Source organism: Convolutriloba macropyga, chromosome 4 (assembly GCF_964194025.1).
Source record: "Convolutriloba macropyga chromosome 4, txConMacr16.3, whole genome shotgun sequence".
NCBI lineage: Eukaryota > Metazoa > Xenacoelomorpha > Acoela > Convolutidae > Convolutriloba > Convolutriloba macropyga.
Genome location: NC_134471.1, coordinates 21,783,031 through 21,809,290, shown reverse-complemented (window position 1 = coordinate 21,809,290; position 26,260 = coordinate 21,783,031). Strand labels below are relative to the sequence as shown.

General features: G+C 37.9%; 1 protein-coding gene across 1 annotated transcript in view; it reads right to left on the bottom strand.

The window, feature by feature from the left end:
• The window catches only part of LOC142338021 (uncharacterized), a 131,218-nt gene extending 127,706 nt beyond the window's left edge, over window positions 1-3,512 (bottom strand). Inside the window, exons 1-2 of the mRNA XM_075387655.1 lie at window positions 2,981-3,512; window positions 2,226-2,825 (exon numbers count right to left, since the gene is read on the bottom strand). Of these exons, the coding sequence (XP_075243770.1) occupies window positions 2,226-2,825; window positions 2,981-3,512 (1,132 nt within the window). The remainder of the gene's footprint in view (window positions 1-2,225; window positions 2,826-2,980) is intronic.
• Window positions 3,513-26,260: the final 22,748 nt, after the last annotated feature.

The window sequence follows — 26,260 nt, the reverse complement described above, 5'->3', positions numbered from 1 at the left end:
ATTTTTGGATCTCGAATATATAATTTAGGCAAAGTCCTTGTGGTTTAAAAACAGCAAAAAATTGTTACCCTAGACCAGAGCACCGTACAAAAACGACGCAAGGAATGTTCGGTATGTTTGGATTTCCACGCGAGAAATTGGGTTCAAACGTACGAAATTGTCGGTATGTTTGTTCTGGAACGTAAGAAAGCTTCTCTATGTTCGATTTAGACAGATTTGGTATGTTCTGTTTGATGGTAGTAGCAGTAGTAGTAGTAGTAGTAGTAGTAGTAGTAGTAGTAGTAGTAGTAGTAGTAGTAGTAGTAGTAGTAGTAGTAGTAGTAGTAGTAGTAGTAGTAGTAGTAGTAGTAGTAGTAGTAGTAGTAGTAGTAGTATTGATCTGACTGCCAATTTGAAGTAGTAGAAAAAGTTGATCTTGGGACAATATGAAATTTACTATTATTCATTTTGGCACTTAAATTGGCATCACCTATATTTTTTTTTCGGTGACCACTATCAACTTTTTTTTTCCAGAAAAGCAGAAAGCAAGGTCATTGGACCCAAAAAAAATTTTTAATTTTCACTTTCAAAAATTTTTCCTCGAAGTTGTAAGAGTTGAGTTATATACCATTTTGAAGCAAAAATTTTGTCGTACTGCCAATATGAAACATCCAAATTTCATTTTGGCATCACTAAATCTTGGTAGTAAGAAGAACCGAAACAAATTTTTTTCGTCTTAAAATCTAATACAAAAGTCAAATTTGTGCCAACCAATAGCTCAAAATTTAAAAAAACTAATTTTTATTTCAAAACCAAAGTGCTGCATACAATGTATGTACACGAGTGTTGGCCAAAATGAGTCGGATTAAAATGGACTCTAATCGGATTAAAATGTTCGTGCATTTTAAACATGTCCAATTTGTTCAAACTAAATTTGCATGTGCACTTGTTTGCTGGGACTTGAAACAAAATTAGTGCAAAAGCCAAGAATTAGTTGATACAATCTAAACTATCAGTGCAAAAGCCAAGCGTTTGCATATAAACCATATGCAGTCTACCACTGAAAAATCATGATGGATGTCAAATTGTGTAAATATAAATAAATGCTTTAGGATGATGGATGATGAGGTGGACAGAAGGAAGTCTCACTGGACGTATCACCCTTGATTCATTAGTCTCTCTGTAACTGTCACCCATCGTGTTAACATTGAACTTTTACATATAGGAATGTTGACAATAATTGTGCATACATGACTTAATAAATTCTTGATTATTAATTTTTTTTCAATCGTGTAACAATTTAACTAACGTAGCAGTTAATTATAAACTGTAAGCGATATGGTTACTCATAAGCTTCAGATAAAACTCGATTACAGATAAGACTGTATTGTTCGCTCTTTTTGCGCTCTCTTTGTCTGCTTCATTGTCATGATGCCAGTCACACTTAGAGGTTACAATGGTATTATATATCATTACGATATTATGAAAGGAATGAAATTATGAAATCAAATACTGAATGGAATGTAGCAACATTATGAAATCAAATACTGTATGAATTATCGGTGCAATTTCATCACAAATGAGGGACGATTGTAACATAGTTCCCCAAATGAGGGACAATTGAAACATAAATATGTAAACGTACTGCATTTGGCAGAAAAGAAAATTGAACAACGAGAAAAGAAAATTGAACAACTGAAATATGTAAGAAAGTGAGGCACAGTAAGTAAGTGAGGCCTTGGCACAGTGCTGTCAATTAAATCTTCAGAGCACTTACTAATTGCACTAATGAGTGTTTTATAGTTTTGACAATGTTCTTACATTTGCTGGCAAACAGGATTACAGATCCTTGTGACCCAATTCATGATCCGAAATGTCAACCTCATATTCCTCGTATTCATCAAAATTTGAGTCCGAGTCACTATCCTCCTGAGGGCATTGTTGAATTGAACTTTTAATCATTTGACGATTGTCGGGTAATTGCGCGGGTTGGAATGATGATGCGCTGCAAGATGGCCCTTGTACCACGATTTCATCATCTATCTCTGTATCGGATGCTAGTTCCCCAAAACGGCTTGTTGTTTTGCGGAGACGTTTGCTTCTACGAAATCCAGTTTCTTGTCGAATGATCCTTACTGGGGGTGCTGAGTGATAAGAACTAACTGAATTATCTGGGCTAGCAATTCTTACTTGTTTATTGGTCGGAAATTCTTTCGAAGATTTTCTTTTGGAACTTCGTCTCTTACTTGTCCTTGATACTTTCCGTTCTGGAATTTTAATTCTGATCGCCTTTTTGGTGTTAGATTTCGATGGGTCTCGGCTGGGATCAGTCTCTGACTGTTTTCTAATTGAAATTTCCCCCGACATTTTCTTTAATGAAGTTGAGACGTGTTTCTGCATTCGTTCGACCATAGCGTCTATTGCGTTGCCACTCTTGTCCACTGGTTGGATGAACTGCTCAAGTGGAGTATTCCTCTGTTCTGGTGTTCCGAATTTTGCTAAGTCTGCTTTATGTATATCAGTGTCGGGTCTACCCGGTACGCGTATCGTAACGGTTGAGTCTGAAGTCTTTATAATTGATGCTCCCGCTGGTATTGTCTCATAAAGTCCTTCAAGACTTTTTCTCTTGCTCTTAACATTTGAGTTTTTCCGTGCGAATTTGATTCGGGTACTCGAAGGATTGACTGGCTGTGAACTCGATGACGGAAGAAATTTGAACAAGTTCTGAGCACTAGTTGCCTCTCTGATTCGGTCTTTATTTCGTTTAATTTCTTCTTCACTTAGTAAGTCTTCGTCCCTCCAATTTGAATCATCTATTAGTTCCTCTGAGCCGAATGTGTCATAATCTAAACAGTATTTCGCAACATTATCCCATGACATGTTTGTGTCTTAACATTATCCCTGTTTTAAAAATATAATATGTATATTTCTTTTGACCATCGTAAATAGGTCTGGTAGAATTGGTACTATTAGCTTAGTACAATTGGCTTTAAGTTCTTACCAAACTCTGTGCACGCTTTACACAGTCGAACTCTATTGAGTAAATCTCTGTTGCAAAATGGCCACCACACTCGCGTTGCCAGTTCCGTCATGCCCCAACTTCCAGGGTGTGTAGCATGGAATACATCTGAAACTGCCTCTTTAATGCTGTTAGGAATTGCGACTCTATTGTCGACAAATATGCAACCGTTCCTTGTGCTCAATGATCTCCAATGAGCATGCACTTGTTTACTAAGTTTGCGACATCTTTCTTCGTCGTTTGAAATAATGCAATCTCTGATTTCTCTTAGTATAGAATCTCTGTTGGTAAGGGCAGCTAAGAATTTTGAGTTAAACAATTGTCGTACATTTGAGTCTAGGTCGGAAAATGTGGGCATCATGATAGGAGTACTGGCTTGCGTTTGGTGACAAGTAGGAGGCTTTGAAGGAGACAAAGTAGGAGGCTTTGAAGGAGACAAGTAATTTCTAAGATTGAAATTATTTACAATAGGGATTTCATTCGTGTAACTTGGTTCGGACGAATTATCAGACATATTAGTATAAACAGAAGGGGGGTTGCATACGAAATAATTTGATGAAGATGAATAGAAGAATTTGATGAATTAGAATTAATTTGACTTCAATAGATTGAATAGAGAAAATTTCTGAGCGAGTGATCTTTACTTGGCGAGTTTGAATTAGAATTAGAACTAATTTGACTTGAATAAATTGAGCGACTGATCTGTACTTGGAGAATTTGGCAAAAGCGAGTTATTAGCGCGTGATTCACTTTCTACGCTTTGGTAATTACATTCTTTGCATTCTTTGCATTCTATCGTCCTACGCTTGCGTAAGTAATAGAGTTGTTTGAGTCATGTGGTTTCTGAACGATGTGAACGTGCGGCGTTTGTTTACTTGTATTGTAAATGTTCTGCGTTTGCTTCAAATTGTTCCGCGTTGTTGCAAACGTGCTTTGATTGAAGCTACCCCTGACTGGGAAGTGTATTAGCTATGAAAATTAGCTATACCAAGTTATACTAAATGTTCCGCGTTGTTGCAAACGTGCTTTGATTGAAGCTACCTCTGACTGGGAAGTGTATAACCTATGAAAATTAGCTATACCAAATTATAATTAATTTGAACGATTGAACAAATGCAAAACAAATTTAGAAATTCAATATCACCCAACAACAAGCTACCCTTGACTGGGAAGTGTATTAGCTATAAAAATTATCTATACCAAAAAATACTAAAGGTGAACAATTGAACTTCATCGCGTTTCATGGTTGCATACTTTGTGTTTCACAAATGCAAAACAGATTTAGAAATTCAATAAGATCACCCGCTCGTCTGCAGCGAGGAAACCCCAGCACGGAAAGTGCTGTATTCGTTATGGAGACGGGCTGTCATGGTGGTGGGTATAGGTACACATACGGATTGTTAACGGTCAACAACTTGAGACAGCGTAGTTAGGTTTCCAGCAGTGAACGAGTGACCTTAGTTGTTAGTATATATCAAACACCTAGTTTCCATGGTACAAAAATTAAGTATTCTTGCTCATTGTTTTCACGCTAAAATGTCGGATACCTATCATCATTCTTCAGTCCTGAAAAGCTCAGCTAATAAAAATAATTATATCAATTCCTAGCTTTAAACGGTTTAAAATCAAATTACAATGTATTACTTTGCAGTTGTTGAACAAAGGGCTCAGTTACATTTGACTTACATTATAAGCAAGTTTTAATTGCCGTCTGTGTTTTAATTTCAAAACTTCGCTGCATTACTCTATTCTAAATGCAAACGTGCGACGAATGTTTTAATTTCAAAATTTTGCTGCATTATTCTATTACAAATGCAATCGTGCGACCTCTGTTGTAAAATGTTTTCATTTGTTTTACAATTGTCAAACGACTGTTATTAACACATAATTAAATCATTTCAAAGGTCGATTCTGTGACATTCAATCATCACCATAGAAATGGTCAATCATCAATGAAACTTATCATTTAGGTAATAATAGCCAGTAGTGATGCCCAATAACTTGATCGATAAAAGAAAATTGATTGACCCCCGTTTGGCCCCTATCACGTCAAAATGAATATATTTTCATTTGGGTTTCTACTCATCTAAGTAGATTAGTTTAATATTTAATATTTAATATTATGACTCCAAATCTACAATGCTCCGAATCATCATCTAAAGTTCGGTTTGAGGGGACCGTCACCTTGAACTGGGCAATTTTTGAAAGGGGGATTTTTACAATCCCCCACCCAAGAACAATTGCATATTATATATCATTTACAATCGTGTAACGATTGATGAACAATCGTGTAACGATTGATACATGCAATCGTGTAACGATTGATGAACAACTTCAAAAGAGACATTTCTAATGATCATTTCTAATGGTAAAAGATAATGGTAATTATAACCGATAATTAGTCATATTTTTATTGACGCTAATCGATTAAAAGTTAATAACTAGTACTTGCACAATAAACAAATAGATGAACAAAGTTAATAACTAGTACTTGCCTCATAAACAATTAGATAAACAAATTATCGCAGACTCTTTTTCTTTTTGGACTCAAATTTCAGGCCACTGAAACTATTTCAAAATTATGCCATTTTAAAGTAAACTCTTACAACAATAAGATTCAAATCTTTGTCAGATTCAAATCCAAAAATGGTTAAATTGCGAAGTCAGACAGCACGTACGCGAACCCTCAGAAACAGAGTTATTGCTGATGACAATCACAATAACAACAACAATAATAATAGGAAGGGTAAGTTGAGCAAGAAACGAAGTCGCGAGCAGCAGTCCGACGAAACAAGTGCTGGAAAACGATTTCAGCCCGACAGCCCGACTATAGACGATAGACAACCCGTACAAGAGGTACACGAGGAACCCGAAGATGTTGGCACAGATATCGTAAACGCAAACAGCCCGACGATAGACGATAGACAACCCGTACAAGAGGTACACGAGGAACCCGAAGATGTTGGCACAGATATCGTAAACGCAAACAGCCCGACGATAGACGATAGACAACCCGTACAAGAGGTACACGAGGAACCCGAAGATGTTGGCACAGATATCGTAAACGCAAACTGGCAAATTCTTGGTTTCATAGATGCTGAGCTCACTGAAAAGTTAATTGACTGCCAAACGTTGGAAACACACAAGCTCTGTTTTCATTCAGACTTTCAATCTCTTTTGATGAGAGATCCGAAAGCAAAAGCTCTGTACACGCAGATGTTCAAATCATATCTCGACTCCCTTGAAAATGTTAGTTTCCTCACTACTTCAAAATATGAACCACAAGATGGCTTTACACAGATGCGCGTTGTCGCCAAGAAGAAATTCAGGCCAAAAACAGTCATCTCAGGTCTGGAGGGTTTTACAGAAACTGTCTCTGATGACGAGCTCACGGAGGACATGTCTTTTTCGGTTTTTGCCCCCACAAACAATTTTAAGAGCACACGGATTATGCTCGGACCTGCTTCATTCGTCAATCACGAATGCAACCCAAACGCCCGATATGTTGTGTCCGGTGAAAAGAACAAAACGATCATATCAATCCAGACAACTAGAACAATTGAAATTGACGAAGAAATTTCAGTTTTTTATAGCCCTGATTATTTTGGAGATAATAATAGGAATTGCCAGTGCACCACATGCATGAAAGAAGCACCGAGTGATGAAGCAATCGTTCAAGTGTCACCCAGTGAAGCAATCGTCGAGGAAGCACCGAGTGATGAAGCAATCGTTCAAGTGTCACCCAGTGAAGCAATCGTCGAGGAAGCACCAAGTGATGAAGCAATCGTTCAAGTGTCACCCAGTGAAGCAATCGTCGAGGAAGCACCGAGTGATGAAGCAATCGTTCAAGTGTCACCCAGTGAAGCAATCGTCGAGGAAGCACCGAGTGATGAAGCAATCGTTCAAGTGTCACCCAGTGAAGCAATCGTCGAGGAAGCACCGCCTGATGAAGCAATCGTTGAAATCGTACCCATCCGTGAAGCAATCGTTGAAATGTTACCAAACGTCGAGAAGGCTCGACTCCAACGACCAAAGAAAGTTAAAACTGATCCGGTTCTGGAGTGCCTAGTTTGTCATGCCGTTGTCAAGAGAATGGACAAGCACTTGCAGCAACACAATGACATTCTCGAAAAAGCAGAGATAACCTTTATCATCGATTTCTACAGGACAAAAAATGTACAGAAGAAGCACAAAATTTATGACTGTATGGCTTGCTACAGACGATTTGCTTCTCTGGTGACGCACAAGTACACCAACAAGTGCGATTGTTCTGCAGTCACGAGAGTGGAGAATCCGGAAAGCAGGGCGTAAGTGATAAAGTTATTTTACTCGGAGACCATTTTTGTTGAGTCAAACGTAAGACAATTGCATAAACAATCCAATGTTAAATCAAACGTCTGACAATTGCAAAACAATTAAATGTTGAATCAAACGTTTAACAATTGCATAAACAATATAATGTTGAGTCAAACGTTTGACAATTGCATAATAAACACTCCAATGCATAACCAATTTATTGTTTACTAAAACGTCTGACAATTGCATAATAAACAATCCAATGTTGAGTCAAACGTCTGACAGTTGCATAAACACTCCAATGTTGAGTCAAACGTCTGACAATGTTGGGCAATAAATTACAATGTATTTCGGTTGAGTTATATTTTTGTTTGTTTTAGTTCACTTCCAGACAATCTAAGAGCCAAATTGAAGTCCTCAGTAATTGCGAGGACCAGCGATTTAGAAATTGCCCGCAGGTTCACTGAGCACCAAAAACAGTTGGCAAAATGTGCGGGCAATGAATATTGCAACGAGGACAGATCAGGCTTAATTCAGTTGATGGCTGTATTGTATGGGGAAACACAAGGTCTGAGGCGACCACAGCAACTATTACAAGCTTGCCTCCAGTTGCAAGAGCGAAGAGGATTGAAGCCTCAAACGATGCTAAACTATCTCGCAACTTTCAGCAACTTCGTTGATTACTGTTTTTTGTATTCAGACGGTGTCTCCAACAGGATGGAACGAGAGCACTCAACGATGTTGGCGGCAATTAAAAGTGTAAGGAAAGCGTTCTCCACTGCAGCTATTAAGAACTATCGTACCACAGCCAAACAATTGCGAGCCCGGGTCCCGTCGATTGCTCTGGTACGAAATTGTCACAAGCTGGCCTTGAGTCATCTAAAGGACAACTTAGCAACATCTACCTTAACGTACAAGCAACAACAGGCCCTAAATTTCTTTGTGCTACAAGGTAGACCTAATGTACGGTCTGGACCCTTACTGGCACTCACTTGGGAGGACGTCAAGTACATTGAAGAAAACAGCGTTCTGGAAACTGATAGGCACAAGACGGGAAAGTTTTATACGCTGTATTTGAAAATAAAGGCCGATCAAATACCGCTGCTTTACAAGTTAAAGGAGACATTTGCCGACGAGAATGATTCAATGGAGTCGAAGTATGTCTTCAGCTCGAAGCAGAACAAAATTGAGCGGTCCATTTCAAAACACATTCAGGAAACTTTCTTTACTCTATTCGGCGATGACCCAAACGAAGTGCGATTTAACGCCAACTCCATCAGAAAGTATTGGGAACGCCGATGGAAAAGTTTCATTGGCAAGGTTCCAGAGGGGGTGACAAAAGCGCATTTGGCACAAACGGCTCACAACAAGACAACAGCTGAGGATATCTACATTGGTAGAGAGGGAACCTCAGAGGACCGCGACCAGCTGTTGTCGATATATTGTGACGATTTGTCGTCAGATATCCCACCGGAAGAAGCCGAAGAAGCCGAAGAAGCAGAAGTAGACGACAAAGAGTCTGATGTAGAGTCTGACTTTGAAGCGCCCGAAGAGCCACATCCCATTGATCCACAGACGCCAATGGAGACGCCTATATGTTCGGAACCAATCGTACGGCGATTCAATGCAATTAGGCCGTCAGTTAACCTAACTCCAATTAACCCGGTTACTCCAACAGAACAACCTGCTGCAAACGTGACTCGGGAACAAACGGTTACTGCAGACGCTCGACGGAGGTCAACTATAGGTCAGAGTAGTGAAGACGTTCTCCGAGAGAAGTTTATAAAGTCTTTGAAATCATTCCGCGTCAAATCGGGAGCCCCCGCGTGGACTGACCCCGAAAAGAAAGCATGCTTGCTGTTTTCCGGAGTCAGTTCCACAGTTTCAGTTCCAGACATCAAGGCACGATGTGAGGAAGCTGGAATTAGATTATCGAACGATGCGCATTTGCGGATATACACAAAACTAAAGTCTGCTGTTCAAGTATTCAAAAATAGATAAATTTTTTATTGTTTTAGCCATTATATTTGTTTAACCTTGTTTAACCTTGTTTAATTGTTTAACCTTGTAACTTAACATGTTTAACCTTGTAATCATAACTTAATGTTTAACCTTGTAATTGTTTAACGTTATTTAATTGTTCAATCATAACTTACCTAAAGTACCTGTCTTTTCTACCAAGAGTACTATGTTTAATCAGTCGTCCGACGATTTTAGTAGTGAAAAATAGACCAAACGTCCGACGCAATGTTTGTTTGTCTGTAAAATTTGAGAAAAAAGTCTGTAAAATTTGAGAAAAAGTTAATTTTTTAAAAAAATAGTCTGTAACTACTGTAAAAATTTTGGTAGTAAAAAACGTATTCTCAATACCAATTTGAAAAATATTGTAAAAATTTAGTAGTAAAAAACTTAATCTCAATATCATATTAAAAAAATTGATCTGAAATGCCAATTTGAAACCCTTACAACCACCCTTACTACTTTTTTAAATTGGCATTTCAACAAAAATGTTGTTTCAAATTGGTATGAGCTTTACACTTTTCGCTTCAAATTGTCCTTCAGATCATGTAGTAGTAGTAGTAGTAGTAGTAGTAGTAGTAGTAGTAGTAGTAGTAGTAGTAGTATTGATCTGACTGCCAATTTGAAGTAGTAGAAAAAGTTGATCTTGGGACAATATGAAATTTACTATTATTCATTTTGGCACTTAAATTGGCATCACCTATATTTTTTTTCGGTGACCACTATCAACTTTTTTTTTCCAGAAAAGCAGAAAGCAAGGTCATTGGACCCAAAAAAAATTTTTAATTTTCACTTTCAAAAATTTTTCCTCGAAGTTGTAAGAGTTGAGTTATATACCATTTTGAAGCAAAAATTTTGTCGTACTGCCAATATGAAACATCAAAATTTCATTTTGGCATCACTAAATCTTGGTAGTAAGAAGAACCGAAACAAATTTTTTTCGTCTTAAAATCTAATACAAAAGTCAAATTTGTGCCAACCAATAGCTCAAAATTTAAAAAAACTAATTTTTATTTCAAAACCAAAGTGCTGCATACAATGTATGTACACGAGTGTTGGCCAAAATGAGTCGGATTAAAATGGACTCTAATCGGATTAAAATGTTCGTGCATTTTAAACATGTCCAATTTGTTCAAACTAAATTTGCATGTGCACTTGTTTGCTGGGACTTGAAACAAAATTAGTGCAAAAGCCAAGAATTAGTTGATACAATCTAAACTATCAGTGCAAAAGCCAAGCGTTTGCATATAAACCATATGCAGTCTACCACTGAAAAATCATGATGGATGTCAAATTGTGTAAATATAAATAAATGCTTTAGGATGATGGATGATGAGGTGGACAGAAGGAAGTCTCACTGGACGTATCACCCTTGATTCATTAGTCTCTCTGTAACTGTCACCCATCGTGTTAACATTGAACTTTTACATATAGGAATGTTGACAATAATTGTGCATACATGACTTAATAAATTCTTGATTATTAATTTTTTTTCAATCGTGTAACAATTTAACTAACGTAGCAGTTAATTATAAACTGTAAGCGATATGGTTACTCATAAGCTTCAGATAAAACTCGATTACAGATAAGACTGTATTGTTCGCTCTTTTTGCGCTCTCTTTGTCTGCTTCATTGTCATGATGCCAGTCACACTTAGAGGTTACAATGGTATTATATATCATTACGATATTATGAAAGGAATGAAATTATGAAATCAAATACTGAATGGAATGTAGCAACATTATGAAATCAAATACTGTATGAATTATCGGTGCAATTTCATCACAAATGAGGGACGATTGTAACATAGTTCCCCAAATGAGGGACAATTGAAACATAAATATGTAAACGTACTGCATTTGGCAGAAAAGAAAATTGAACAACGAGAAAAGAAAATTGAACAACTGAAATATGTAAGAAAGTGAGGCACAGTAAGTAAGTGAGGCCTTGGCACAGTGCTGTCAATTAAATCTTCAGAGCACTTACTAATTGCACTAATGAGTGTTTTATAGTTTTGACAATGTTCTTACATTTGCTGGCAAACAGGATTACAGATCCTTGTGACCCAATTCATGATCCGAAATGTCAACCTCATATTCCTCGTATTCATCAAAATTTGAGTCCGAGTCACTATCCTCCTGAGGGCATTGTTGAATTGAACTTTTAATCATTTGACGATTGTCGGGTAATTGCGCGGGTTGGAATGATGATGCGCTGCAAGATGGCCCTTGTACCACGATTTCATCATCTATCTCTGTATCGGATGCTAGTTCCCCAAAACGGCTTGTTGTTTTGCGGAGACGTTTGCTTCTACGAAATCCAGTTTCTTGTCGAATGATCCTTACTGGGGGTGCTGAGTGATAAGAACTAACTGAATTATCTGGGCTAGCAATTCTTACTTGTTTATTGGTCGGAAATTCTTTCGAAGATTTTCTTTTGGAACTTCGTCTCTTACTTGTCCTTGATACTTTCCGTTCTGGAATTTTAATTCTGATCGCCTTTTTGGTGTTAGATTTCAATGGGTCTCGGCTGGGATCAGTCTCTGACTGTTTTCTAATTGAAATTTCCCCCGACATTTTCTTTAATGAAGTTGAGACGTGTTTCTGCATTCGTTCGACCATAGCGTCTATTGCGTTGCCACTCTTGTCCACTGGTTGGATGAACTGCTCAAGTGGAGTATTCCTCTGTTCTGGTGTTCCGAATTTTGCTAAGTCTGCTTTATGTATATCAGTGTCGGGTCTACCCGGTACGCGTATCGTAACGGTTGAGTCTGAAGTCTTTATAATTGATGCTCCCGCTGGTATTGTCTCATAAAGTCCTTCAAGACTTTTTCTCCTGCTCTTAACATTTGAGTTTTTCCGTGCGAATTTGATTCGGGTACTCGAAGGATTGACTGGCTGTGAACTCGATGAAGGAAGAAATTTGAACAAGTTCTGAGCACTAGTTGCCTCTCTGATTCGGTCTTTATTTCGTTTAATTTCTTCTTCACTTAGTAAGTCTTCGTCCCTCCAATTTGAATCATCTATTAGTTCCTCTGAGCCGAATGTGTCATAATCTAAACAGTATTTCGCAACATTATCCCATGACATGTTTGTGTCTTAACATTATCCCTGTTTTAAAATTATAATATGTATATTTCTTTTGACCATCGTAAATAGGTCTGGTAGAATTGGTACTATTAGCTTAGTACAATTGGCTTTAAGTTCTTACCAAACTCTGTGCACGCTTTACACAGTCGAACTCTATTGAGTAAATCTCTGTTGCAAAATGGCCACCACACTCGCGTTGCCAGTTCCGTCATGCCCCAACTTCCAGGGTGTGTAGCATGGAATACATCTGAAACTGCCTCTTTAATGCTGTTAGGAATTGCGACTCTATTGTCGACAAATATGCAACCGTTCCTTGTGCTCAATGATCTCCAATGAGCATGCACTTGTTTACTAAGTTTGCGACATCTTTCTTCGTCGTTTGAAATAATGCAATCTCTGATTTCTCTTAGTATAGAATCTCTGTTGGTAAGGGCAGCTAAGAATTTTGAGTTAAACAATTGTCGTACATTTGAGTCTAGGTCGGAAAATGTGGGCATCATGATAGGAGTACTGGCTTGCGTTTGGTGACAAGTAGGAGGCTTTGAAGGAGACAAAGTAGGAGGCTTTGAAGGAGACAAGTAATTTCTAAGATTGAAATTATTTACAATAGGGATTTCATTCGTGTAACTTGGTTCGGACGAATTATCAGACATATTAGTATAAACAGAAGGGGGGTTGCATACGAAATAATTTGATGAAGATGAATAGAAGAATTTGATGAATTAGAATTAATTTGACTTCAATAGATTGAATAGAGAAAATTTCTGAGCGAGTGATCTTTACTTGGCGAGTTTGAATTAGAATTAGAACTAATTTGACTTGAATAAATTGAGCGACTGATCTGTACTTGGAGAATTTGGCAAAAGCGAGTTATTAGCGCGTGATTCACTTTCTACGCTTTGGTAATTACATTCTTTGCATTCTTTGCATTCTATCGTCCTACGCTTGCGTAAGTAATAGAGTTGTTTGAGTCATGTGGTTTCTGAACGATGTGAACGTGCGGCGTTTGTTTACTTGTATTGTAAATGTTCTGCGTTTGCTTCAAATTGTTCCGCGTTGTTGCAAACGTGCTTTGATTGAAGCTACCCCTGACTGGGAAGTGTATTAGCTATGAAAATTAGCTATACCAAGTTATACTAAATGTTCCGCGTTGTTGCAAACGTGCTTTGATTGAAGCTACCTCTGACTGGGAAGTGTATAACCTATGAAAATTAGCTATACCAAATTATAATTAATTTGAACGATTGAACAAATGCAAAACAAATTTAGAAATTCAATATCACCCAACAACAAGCTACCCTTGACTGGGAAGTGTATTAGCTATAAAAATTATCTACACCAAAAAATACTAAAGGTGAACAATTGAACTTCATCGCGTTTCATGGTTGCATACTTTGTGTTTCACAAATGCAAAACAGATTTAGAAATTCAATAAGATCACCCGCTCGTCTGCAGCGAGGAAACCCCAGCACGGAAAGTGCTGTATTCGTTATGGAGACGGGCTGTCATGGTGGTGGGTATAGGTACACATACGGATTGTTAACGGTCAACAACTTGAGACAGCGTAGTTAGGTTTCCAGCAGTGAACGAGTGACCTTAGTTGTTAGTATATATCAAACACCTAGTTTCCATGGTACAAAAATTAAGTATTCTTGCTCATTGTTTTCACGCTAAAATGTCGGATACCTATCATCATTCTTCAGTCCTGAAAAGCTCAGCTAATAAAAATAATTATATCAATTCCTAGCTTTAAACGGTTTAAAATCAAATTACAATGTATTACTTTGCAGTTGTTGAACAAAGGGCTCAGTTACATTTGACTTACATTATAAGCAAGTTTTAATTGCCGTCTGTGTTTTAATTTCAAAACTTCGCTGCATTACTCTATTCTAAATGCAAACGTGCGACGAATGTTTTAATTTCAAAATTTTGCTGCATTATTCTATTACAAATGCAATCGTGCGACCTCTGTTGTAAAATGTTTTCATTTGTTTTACAATCGTCAAACGACTGTTATTAACACATAATTAAATGATTTCAAAGGTCGATTCTGTGACATTCAATCATCACCATAGAAATGGTCAATCATCAATGAAACTTATCATTTAGGTAATAATAGCCAGTAGTGATGCCCAATAACTTGATCGATAAAAGAAAATTGATTGACCCCCGTTTGGCCCCTATCACGTCAAAATGAATATATTTTCATTTCGGTTTCTACTCATCTAAGTAGATTAGTTTAATATTTAATATTTAATATTATGACTCCAAATCTACAATGCTCCGAATCATCATCTAAAGTTCGGTTTGAGGGGACCGTCACCTTGAACTGGGCAATTTTTGAAAGGGGGATTTTTACAATCCCCCACCCAGGAACAATTGCATATTATATATCATTTACAATCGTGTAACGATTGATGAACAATCGTGTAACGATTGATACATGCAATCGTGTAACGATTGATGAACAACTTCAAAAGAGACATTTCTAATGATCATTTCTAATGGTAAAAGATAATGGTAATTATAACCGATAATTAGTCATATTTTTATTGACGCTAATCGATTAAAAGTTAATAACTAGTACTTGCACAATAAACAAATAGATGAACAAAGTTAATAACTAGTACTTGCCTCATAAACAATTAGATAAACAAATTATCGCAGACTCTTTTTCTTTTTGGACTCAAATTTCAGGCCACTGAAACTATTTCAAAATTATGCCATTTTAAAGTAAACTCTTACAACAATAAGATTCAAATCTTTGTCAGATTCAAATCCAAAAATGGTTAAATTGCGAAGTCAGACAGCACGTACGCGAACCCTCAGAAACAGAGTTATTGCTGATGACAATCACAATAACAACAACAATAATAATAGGAAGGGTAAGTTGAGCAAGAAACGAAGTCGCGAGCAGCAGTCCGACGAAACAAGTGCTGGAAAACGATTTCAGCCCGACAGCCCGACTATAGACGATAGACAACCCGTACAAGAGGTACACGAGGAACCCGAAGATGTTGGCACAGATATCGTAAACGCAAACAGCCCGACGATAGACGATAGACAACCCGTACAAGAGGTACACGAGGAACCCGAAGATGTTGGCACAGATATCGTAAACGCAAACAGCCCGACGATAGACGATAGACAACCCGTACAAGAGGTACACGAGGAACCCGAAGATGTTGGCACAGATATCGTAAACGCAAACTGGCAAATTCTTGGTTTCATAGATGCTGAGCTCACTGAAAAGTTAATTGACTGCCAAACGTTGGAAACACACAAGCTCTGTTTTCATTCAGACTTTCAATCTCTTTTGATGAGAGATCCGAAAGCAAAAGCTCTGTACACGCAGATGTTCAAATCATATCTCGACTCCCTTGAAAATGTTAGTTTCCTCACTACTTCAAAATATGAACCACAAGATGGCTTTACACAGATGCGCGTTGTCGCCAAGAAGAAATTCAGGCCAAAAACAGTCATCTCAGGTCTGGAGGGTTTTACAGAAACTGTCTCTGATGACGAGCTCACGGAGGACATGTCTTTTTCGGTTTTTGCCCCCACAAACAATTTTAAGAGCACACGGATTATGCTCGGACCTGCTTCATTCGTCAATCACGAATGCAACCCAAACGCCCGATATGTTGTGTCCGGTGAAAAGAACAAAACGATCATATCAATCCAGACAACTAGAACATTTGAAATTGACGAAGAAATTTCAGTTTTTTATAGCCCTGATTATTTTGGAGATAATAATAGGAATTGCCAGTGCACCACATGCATGAAAGAAGCACCGAGTGATGAAGCAATCGTTCAAGTGTCACCCAGTGAAGCAATCGTCGAGGAAGCACCGAGTGATGAAGCAATCGTTCAAGTGTCACCCAGTGAAGCAATCGTCGAGGAAGCACCAAGTGATGAAGCAATCGTTCAAGTGTCACCCAGTGAAGCAATCGTCGAGGAAGCACCGAGTGATGAAGCAATCGTTCAAGTGTCACCCAGTGAAGCAATCGTCGAGGAAGCACCGAGTGATGAAGCAATCGTTCAAGTGTCACCCAGTGAAGCAATCGTCGAGGAAGCACCGCCTGATGAAGCAATCGTTGAAATCGTACCCATCCGTGAAGCAATCGTTGAAATGTTACCAAACGTCGAGAAGGCTCGACTCCAACGACCAAAGAAAGTTAAAACTGATCCGGTTCTGGAGTGCCTAGTTTGTCATGCCGTTGTCAAGAGAATGGACAAGCACTTGCAGCAACACAATGACATTCTCGAAAAAGCAGAGATAACCTTTATCATCGATTTCTACAGGACAAAAAATGTACAGAAGAAGCACAAAATTTATGACTGTATGGCTTGCTACAGACGATTTGCTTCTCTGGTGACGCACAAGTACACCAACAAGTGCGATTGTTCTGCAGTCACGAGAGTGGAGAATCCGGAAAGCAGGGCGTAAGTGATAAAGTTATTTTACTCGGAGACCATTTTTGTTGAGTCAAACGTAAGACAATTGCATAAACAATCCAATGTTAAATCAAACGTCTGACAATTGCAAAACAATTAAATGTTGAATCAAACGTTTAACAATTGCATAAACAATATAATGTTGAGTCAAACGTTTAACAATTGCATAATAAACACTCCAATGCATAACCAATTTATTGTTTACTAAAACGTCTGACAATTGCATAATAAACAATCCAATGTTGAGTCAAACGTCTGACAGTTGCATAAACACTCCAATGTTGAGTCAAACGTCTGACAATGTTGGGCAATAAATTACAATGTATTTCGGTTGAGTTATATTTTTGTTTGTTTTAGTTCACTTCCAGACAATCTAAGAGCCAAATTGAAGTCCTCAGTAATTGCGAGGACCAGCGATTTAGAAATTGCCCGCAGGTTCACTGAGCACCAAAAACAGTTGGCAAAATGTGCGGGCAATGAATATTGCAACGAGGACAGATCAGGCTTAATTCAGTTGATGGCTGTATTGTATGGGGAAACACAAGGTCTGAGGCAACCACAGCAACTATTACAAGCTTGCCTCCAGTTGCAAGAGCGAAGAGGATTGAAGCCTCAAACGATGCTAAACTATCTCGCAACTTTCAGCAACTTCGTTGATTACTGTTTTTTGTATTCAGACGGTGTCTCCAACAGGATGGAACGAGAGCACTCAACGATGTTGGCGGCAATTAAAAGTGTAAGGAAAGCGTTCTCCACTGCAGCTATTAAGAACTATCGTACCACAGCCAAACAATTGCGAGCCCGGGTCCCGTCGATTGCTCTGGTACGAAATCGTCACAAGCTGGCCTTGAGTCATCTAAAGGACAACTTAGCAACATCTACCTTAACGTACAAGCAACAACAGGCCCTAAATTTCTTTGTGCTACAAGGTAGACTTAATGTACGGTCTGGACCCTTACTGGCACTCACTTGGGAGGACGTCAAGTACATTGAAGAAAACAGCGTTCTGGAAACTGATAGGCACAAGACGGGAAAGTTTTATACGCTGTATTTGAAAATAAAGGCCGATCAAATACCGCTGCTTTACAAGTTAAAGGAGACATTTGCCGACGAGAATGATTCAATGGAGTCGAAGTATGTCTTCAGCTCGAAGCAGAACAAAATTGAGCGGTCCATTTCAAAACACATTCAGGAAACTTTCTTTACTCTATTCGGCGATGACCCAAACGAAGTGCGATTTAACGCCAACTCCATCAGAAAGTATTGGGAACGCCGATGGAAAAGTTTCATTGGCAAGGTTCCAGAGGGGGTGACAAAAGCGCATTTGGCACAAACGGCTCACAACAAGACAACAGCTGAGGATATCTACATTGGTAGAGAGGCAACCTCAGAGGACCGCGACCAGCTGTTGTCGATATATTGTGACGATTTGTCGTCAGATATCCCACCGGAAGAAGCCGAAGAAGCCGAAGAAGCAGAAGTAGACGACAAAGAGTCTGATGTAGAGTCTGACTTTGAAGCGCCCGAAGAGCCACATCCCATTGATCCACAGACGCCAATGGAGACGCCTATATGTTCGGAACCAATCGTACGGCGATTCAATGCAATTAGGCCGTCAGTTAACCTAACTCCAATTAACCCGGTTACTCCAACAGAACAACCTGCTGCAAACGTGACTCGGGAACAAACGGTTACTGCAGACGCTCGACGGAGGTCAACTATAGGTCAGAGTAGTGAAGACGTTCTCCGAGAGAAGTTTATAAAGTCTTTGAAATCATTCCGCGTCAAATCGGGAGCCCCCGCGTGGACTGACCCCGAAAAGAAAGCATGCTTGCTGTTTTCCGGAGTCAGTTCCACAGTTTCAGTTCCAGACATCAAGGCACGATGTGAGGAAGCTGGAATTAGATTATCGAACGATGCGCATTTGCGGATATACACAAAACTAAAGTCTGCTGTTCAAGTATTCAAAAATAGATAAATTTTTTATTGTTTTAGCCATTATATTTGTTTAACCTTGTTTAACCTAGTTTAATTGTTTAACCTTGTAACTTAACATGTTTAACCTTGTAATCATAACTTAATGTTTAACCTTGTAATTGTTTAACGTTATTTAATTGTTCAATCATAACTTACCTAAAGTACCTGTCTTTTCTACCAAGAGTACTATGTTTAATCAGTCGTCCGACGATTTTAGTAGTGAAAAATAGACCAAACGTCCGACGCAATGTTTGTTTGTCTGTAAAATTTGAGAAAAAAGTCTGTAAAATTTGAGAAAAAGTTAATTTTTTAAAAAAATAGTCTGTAACTACTGTAAAAATTTTGGTAGTAAAAAACGTATTCTCAATACCAATTTGAAAAATATTGTAAAAATTTAGTAGTAAAAAACTTAATCTCAATATCATATTAAAAAAATTGATCTGAAATGCCAATTTGAAACCCTTACAACCACCCTTACTACTTTTTTAAATTGGCATTTCAACAAAAATGTTGTTTCAAATTGGTATGAGCTTTACACTTTTCGCTTCAAATTGTCCTTCAGATCATGTAGTAGTAATAGTAGTAGTAGTAGTAGTAGTAGTAGTAGTAGTAGTAGTAGTAGTAGTAGTAGTAGTAGTAGTAGTAGTAGTAGTAGTAGTAGTAGTGTTTGCAGGTGGACGTTTCCTGATTAACGAAGAGTCAATTTCCTCACCATTTTTAATAGTGAAGTCAACTGCTGGTTTTAGTTTCGTGAACACGTCACGTTTTGTCTTTAAGTCTAGTGCCAGTGAAAACAAATGTTGAAATTTCGTGAACAGACAAGGCACAAAATAAAGTTTGTATCGTTTAGTTGTGTCAGGAGCATCATGAATTGAGTCTTTTAAAACGTCAAAGTTGTGTTGGTCGGCTGTCGTCGATAACTGACAAAAATCTGAATTATAATGAGAGCACACTGCAAAGTTGTTTAAACTGGTCAAATTTACTTTTTTTTATTTGTAACAAAGAATATAAATTGCTTCTGAAATTGTTTGAAGTATCCTGGAGAACGCTCAAACAATGCTTCCACCATTTTTTAATTCAAATTAATTTTAGAAATTTTGGCAGGTGAAAGAGAGTCGGTTTTCTGTTTCTTTGTATCGCTGTAATTGACTGGGAACGCTTCCCTAATTTTTGACGCATTTTTAATAAGATTGTCGAATTCGTCCGTAGTCAAGGAAATTCTTTGTTGAAATTCATATTCATCGTCAACTTTTTTTACTAGTTTTAGAAACACAAATCAAATGGCGCGGCAGGCTTGGATTAAACTGTTGTCCTCATTGTTTTTAACTGGAAGCAGGTTTATATGTTAAAAATACAGAATATAGTACGCCGCAGGCGTACTTGAATCTGTTGATTCCATTAAAGTTGAAAATATGCAAGGTTGTGGTTAATGAAAAACATAAGCAATATGCCACATGTTTCAAATCAGTAGGCACAATGACGATACTACATAGAAATGTAGAAATGGGGGTCAGAGATAAAAAATTACTGATAAGAAATCTGTAAAATTTGTATCAATAATACTATCTAGGAGTAATTTCAATATTTAGTGTTTATAGCATATGCCATAATCATTGTGATCATAAATAAATTAGAAACCCAAAATACACCTAAATAAGGGAATACATGTGGTGTGCGCAAACAGTGGCACTAATAAGAACTCCCATAAATTGTGTGTCCACAGTGTACTTTACTCCAATGGTTTTTAAATTGTGACCAATTAAAAGAACAGTTAACCATAACACTAATTTTGCTGTAAGGGTGTGACTAATAAAAAAAACATATTCAATATCTCACATGTTTTCAATCAGTAGGCACAATAACGTTACTACAAATAAAGTTGGGTCAGAGATCAGAAATTACTGATAAGAAACCTTTAAAACCTGTATCTATAATACAAAATAGGAGTAATTTCAATATTTACTGTTTAAAACATATGCCAAAACTACTGTGACCATAACCACTTTACAAAACCAACGTATACTTAAATATTGGAATGCATGTGGTGTGCGCAGACAGTTACACAGATGAGAACTCCCATAAATTGTTTGTTCACAGTGTACTTTACTGTGAACATTAAAAAAAACAGTTAACCACAACACTCTGTCTGGTATAGTTTATTTTCAGTCTTATCTCTGCAGAACAAAGTTAGATTTTGTCGTTTGGCCTCGTGCACTTAATTTGAATTTTTTTTAGTTTTCTCAAAATTCTGGTTCAAAATGTCTTTTACTTACTGGCCGATTCTGAAGAGTCTTGGCAACGAACTCTACTTTATCAGTAAATGTTTCAAACCTATGTTGTTTTTTATCAAACAGTATAAAGGTTTCTCTCATGAAAACTGGCTTACCTCAGACCAATTCTTTATTCCAAAATCAATTATCAACTTTGTAGCCAAAGTTTCAACAACGCATAAAGTAACGAACACTAGAGTAAAAGAAGCTAATTAATTAGAAAACAAAAGTAAACAATCCTGAAACTTTACAGCAAAGTTTTCAGCAAACGACATATAAGTCAACAGAGCCCTTAAGGAATCAATCCATTGCTGCACTTTAAATGTGATTCGTTCATAAACAAGAAAAAAGCCGAGTTGTGTAATAAAAACGTAAAAAAACTTCATAAATTGGGTTTTTTTATCGTTTTTTTAAAATTTGACCCCTGACCTTTGGCCCCTAAAAACTACAGTTCAAAAGATACTTGGGATGGAAAGAAATATTATACAGGTATCAACACTGGACAAACGACAAAATTGTTCATCACACCTGTCACTTTTTGGAGTAGCCCATAATGAGATAATTAGTCATTAATTAAGACCTAATTAGTGACTAAATAGCAAAAATCTAATTAGTGGAAAAAATTTTCAATATTTTTTTCGAGGATTCTTAATGAGAAAGTTACGCTGGACATTTTTGCTCAGAAGTGTCGATGTCGAAAAACAGCTCCTTCATTGATTTTGGAAAAATCTGGTAATTCATGTTCCATTAACATCTGGCATTAATTAGCACCTGACGTACCACAAGGAAAGATGATGGCAAGTTTTTTACTTCAATTTCTTAACCCTCGTGGACATGGCATAAAACTTCTCCATAGCAGCTGTCAACAAAAAAGTCTCCAATAGAGACACATGTAACTGTCATTTAACTGTCTTGTAATTGTTAATTAATGACTTGACTGACAGAAAAATCAACTTTTTTTTCTGTTGATGCTGGATCATTTTTTCAACGCGAACCAACGTTTTTTAATACTGGGATAATTTTTGCTCATAATGCCTCTCATGCTATTGTGACTCTAACATCTCGTTCCAATGACTATTTTATTGGCGCCCTCTTGTGTAATTTTCTGTGAAAAAAAACAAGTTCAAATATTTTCTTGTATTGTTTTTTCGAGAAAAAAATCAATAGGAGGCCCTATTAATTGGTCTGTGCAGATTACCTTAGACGTCTCTAGAAAAAATTGTAAAAAAAATTCAAAAATATCTGACATTTTTGTCTGAAAAACGCAAAATTTTCATTACAATTTGTACCGCCAAAACCGACCAATCAGAAAGCAGCATTTCAAAACTTCAATATTGGCGCCTATGTAGTACTGTAGTCTCTAATACTATAAACCCAAAAAGCCATTTCTTGTTGATTCTTTCTCTAGCTCAACTGTTCGTACTCGAGTTTAACAATTCTTTCTTACTAAAGTTAGACAATTCAAAAATGGGTTTCCAGTGTCGTTATTGTGATTCTGTGATGCTATTCAGAGTACAAAAGGAAATCGCTTCAGGCATGGGCATAACTTCCATCCTGTTGAGATTAGTCTACCTCTATATCAATACTCATTAAGTGAGTTTACTTAGCGGAAGATTTCTTTGCTCGACGAACACATGAAAACCGCACACCAACCATTCACCAATTGCTGTTAAAGCTGTCCACTCGGATTCAACGATTGCCTTCTTTACCTACAGCATATGAGTTCCGTTCATAATTTAACCGTCCTAGGTGAACAGTTTCAGCCTCGAGACACTCCGTCGGAAAGTGCATTCCCTGGAGTGCTGAGAAGGTTCGAGTCAACAGAGGCCAAAGAGTCTCGAAAACGTCATGCGGTTACAAAAACCCAAAACAGACACTCTAATAAGTAAGCAGTTGACTCAAGTCCTCAAAGAGGCCAACTGTGTGCAAAATTGCGGATTATCAAAGTTCTGTATGATGATCGAGATATAACTGAATATGATCGCATTGAAACATACCCAAACTCTCTGATGACTCCTTTCTACGCAAACGGACTGTCAGATGAAGCGTATTGGCAAATGGTGGAGAAGATGATGAGTGTATTGGCGACATTCAACTCTTTGGGAAGTGGTTGGACACTCGAAAAAGCTCTCAAATTCGACGTCAATTCGCTCGTTTCAGACCAATTAATGGTTCATCATACATCGCCTTGCCGTCAAAAATTGCCAACTGTAGAGGATTGCTCAACGTTAGGGACAATGAAGACCGAGATTGCTTCAGGTATTGCTTTGTGGCGGCTTATCACATGTATCACCACATAAGTCCAGATAGAATTGATCGAAACTATCAAACCGACAAAACTTCACCAATTGCATACAATCAACCAGGACTTCATCATCCTCTGGGCGATTTTACTATGCCCATGGGCTTTGCAGACATTCCTCTTTTTGAAATACTCAACAATGTTCAGATAAAGTGCTTCGATACCATAACGGCCAGTTTTTCCCTCTGAAAATTTCGTCATACAGTTCAGATTTTTTAATGGATTTACTTTTGCTGTATCACTGTGGCCATCACCACTACGTCCTCATTACAAACCTTGTGAAGGTTGTTTGCTACATGCGAGGAATTGACTACAAATTCTCCTACAAAATTGATCAAAACTGATTTTGTATTTGTCAAGATGGTCTTGAAAGTTACAACCTACATCTCAGTACCTGTTGCAAAAAAGCACCTGTTGTCATTCATACGCCTTCAAGTCAGAACAACTTATACAAGTTCACGAACTTGTTATCTATTTTGACTTCGAGTTGTTCTTACGACCTGTGTCTTCTTGCAAGGGACCAAGTGATAAAGCCTTTACACAATTCAAGGAGATACATGAACCGTGTGGCTTTGCGCTAACAGTGATAGATCATCACTCATCAAAGCCAATCTTTCATCATGTAGACAATTCTCCTGCTTGCATGACAAAATTTGACAAAATGCTTCACAAACTAGCCAGAGATATTTAACAGCAGAAAAGGAAGCACGCTTTCTTCAGAGACAATAGACGAAATTTGGGATAATCTAACGCTACGCACTGTTGGATTTGTTAAAAATCGTTTTCAGAAACGGATTATCCAGAAAACACAATTGACTTGGACCAATGCCACTACAGTGGTAAATTCTTGGGATGAACTCATGCGAAATTCAATCGCTTGAGACGAAATATCAATTTCACCCTTGTTGTGGGTCACAATATTCAAAATTACGACTTAAATCACATTTGCTTGGCACTGAACGACTGCGAGCCATTAACAACCATCAGCGTCATACCATCCACCGACGAAAAATACATATCAATGACATTTGGAGTGCTTATTGACTCTTTCGTAACTGAAAGGGGAAAAACACTTAAAGTTTACAAAAATCTTCGATTCATAGACTCCTTCAAGATAATGAACAGTTCTTTGGAAAAACTTGTTGAAGTTTTACCCGATAACCGTTTCGAAACATTGAGTGCAATGTTTTCTACTTATCTGATACTAACCTTCAGCTACTTAAACAGAAAGGCCACTACCCAAACTCCTATGTGACTGGTCGGTCCAATTTCAGTGACACCACTCTCCCACCACTGAGAAAGTGGGGTAACACTCTGGGAGGAGGGAAGTGAAGGTAACGGAGACTAATTTACAACATGCACGCAGGATGTGCGAAATTTTGGAATGCAGAAAACTGTAGGATCATGACTCATACTTGAAGCTCGACTGTGCACTACTCGCATGTGTTTGCAAATTTCATCGACAGTTGAGTTTCGATACGTATAAACTGGACTGTATGCACTCCTTTACACATCCCACTATGGCTAAGGAAGCATCAATGAGAATTTGCAAAGCCAATGTCGAGTTATTGACTGAGCGTGAACACTTGGACATGATTGAACCGGCAATTCGCGGTGGAGTCACATCTGCCTTTGAAAGTCGGCGCTTCACTGCAAAAAACTCCTGTATTCCCAACCACAATAGCACGGAGGAATCATGTTTTGGTTTCTATGTCGACGCCAATAACCTTTATGGTGGCGTAATGCAAATAGAGAAAGTACCAGTCGCCGACTTTATGTTCAACACAGAGATTCAAATTCAAGAGATTTTGGACAACGCCGATGACGCTAGCATTAGATACTTTGTAGAGGTCGATCTCTCTTACCCGCCTAGTCTTCATGATGAGCACCTCGATTTTCCGTTAGCGCCTAGAAAAGACGTGCTTGAAGACGAGTGTTGGAGCGATTACCAGATCGAATTGAAAGAACAGCACAATCTCCCAACTTCCAAAGTAAAGAAACTCCTGCTAACGTTCTTTGATAAAGAGATATACGTGGTCCACTACAAACTGCTGAAACTCTCTGTCCAACTCGGCTTGGTAATCAGAAAGGTTCATAGAGTGCTTCAATTTCGACAAGAAAACGCGCTGTTGCCATATATTACACTAAAAAGTGAAGAGCGGCAAGTTGCGTCAAACAGGATTGAAGAGAACTTCTATAAACTGATGAATAATGCAGTTTATGCTAAAAACTGTGAATCTAAAAGATGCAGAAAAAAAAACAATTTCACGAGATGCAGAGCATGCGCTAAAGATAATATTCAAATTTAGTTCGATCGCTATATGATCTTTGGAGAGAAGTTAGCAGACTTGACCACACGGCCAAAGTCTATTTATTGGAATACTCCCAACATTGTGCGAGCGACTATCCTAGATCTAGCAAAACACCACATGTACTCATTCCATTACAATGTCATGCGCCCCAACTTTGAATGTCGCCTTCTTTACAGCGATACGGATAGTCTCCTCTATGTAATAAAAAGTGACGATTTTTGTACAGAGTTATCACAGAAGCCACAGTCAGTATTGGTCATTTTGATTACTCAAATTACCCGCCCCATCATTTTCTATACAATACAACTAACAAAAGAGTCGTTCTCAAATACAAGGAAAAATTCGCCGGCGACTATATTACTGACTTTATCTGTTTGAAGCCGAAGCTGCACTCCATCCTGTCAAAAAGTTGGTTAATTCTCTCATAAAACAATATTGTTAGTTGTTGTATAAAAAATCGTATTGGGTTAGTAGGCATCTGGAAGGTGTTAAATCGTTCTATAATTACATAGGGGGTTAGTAATCATAATAGCACCCAA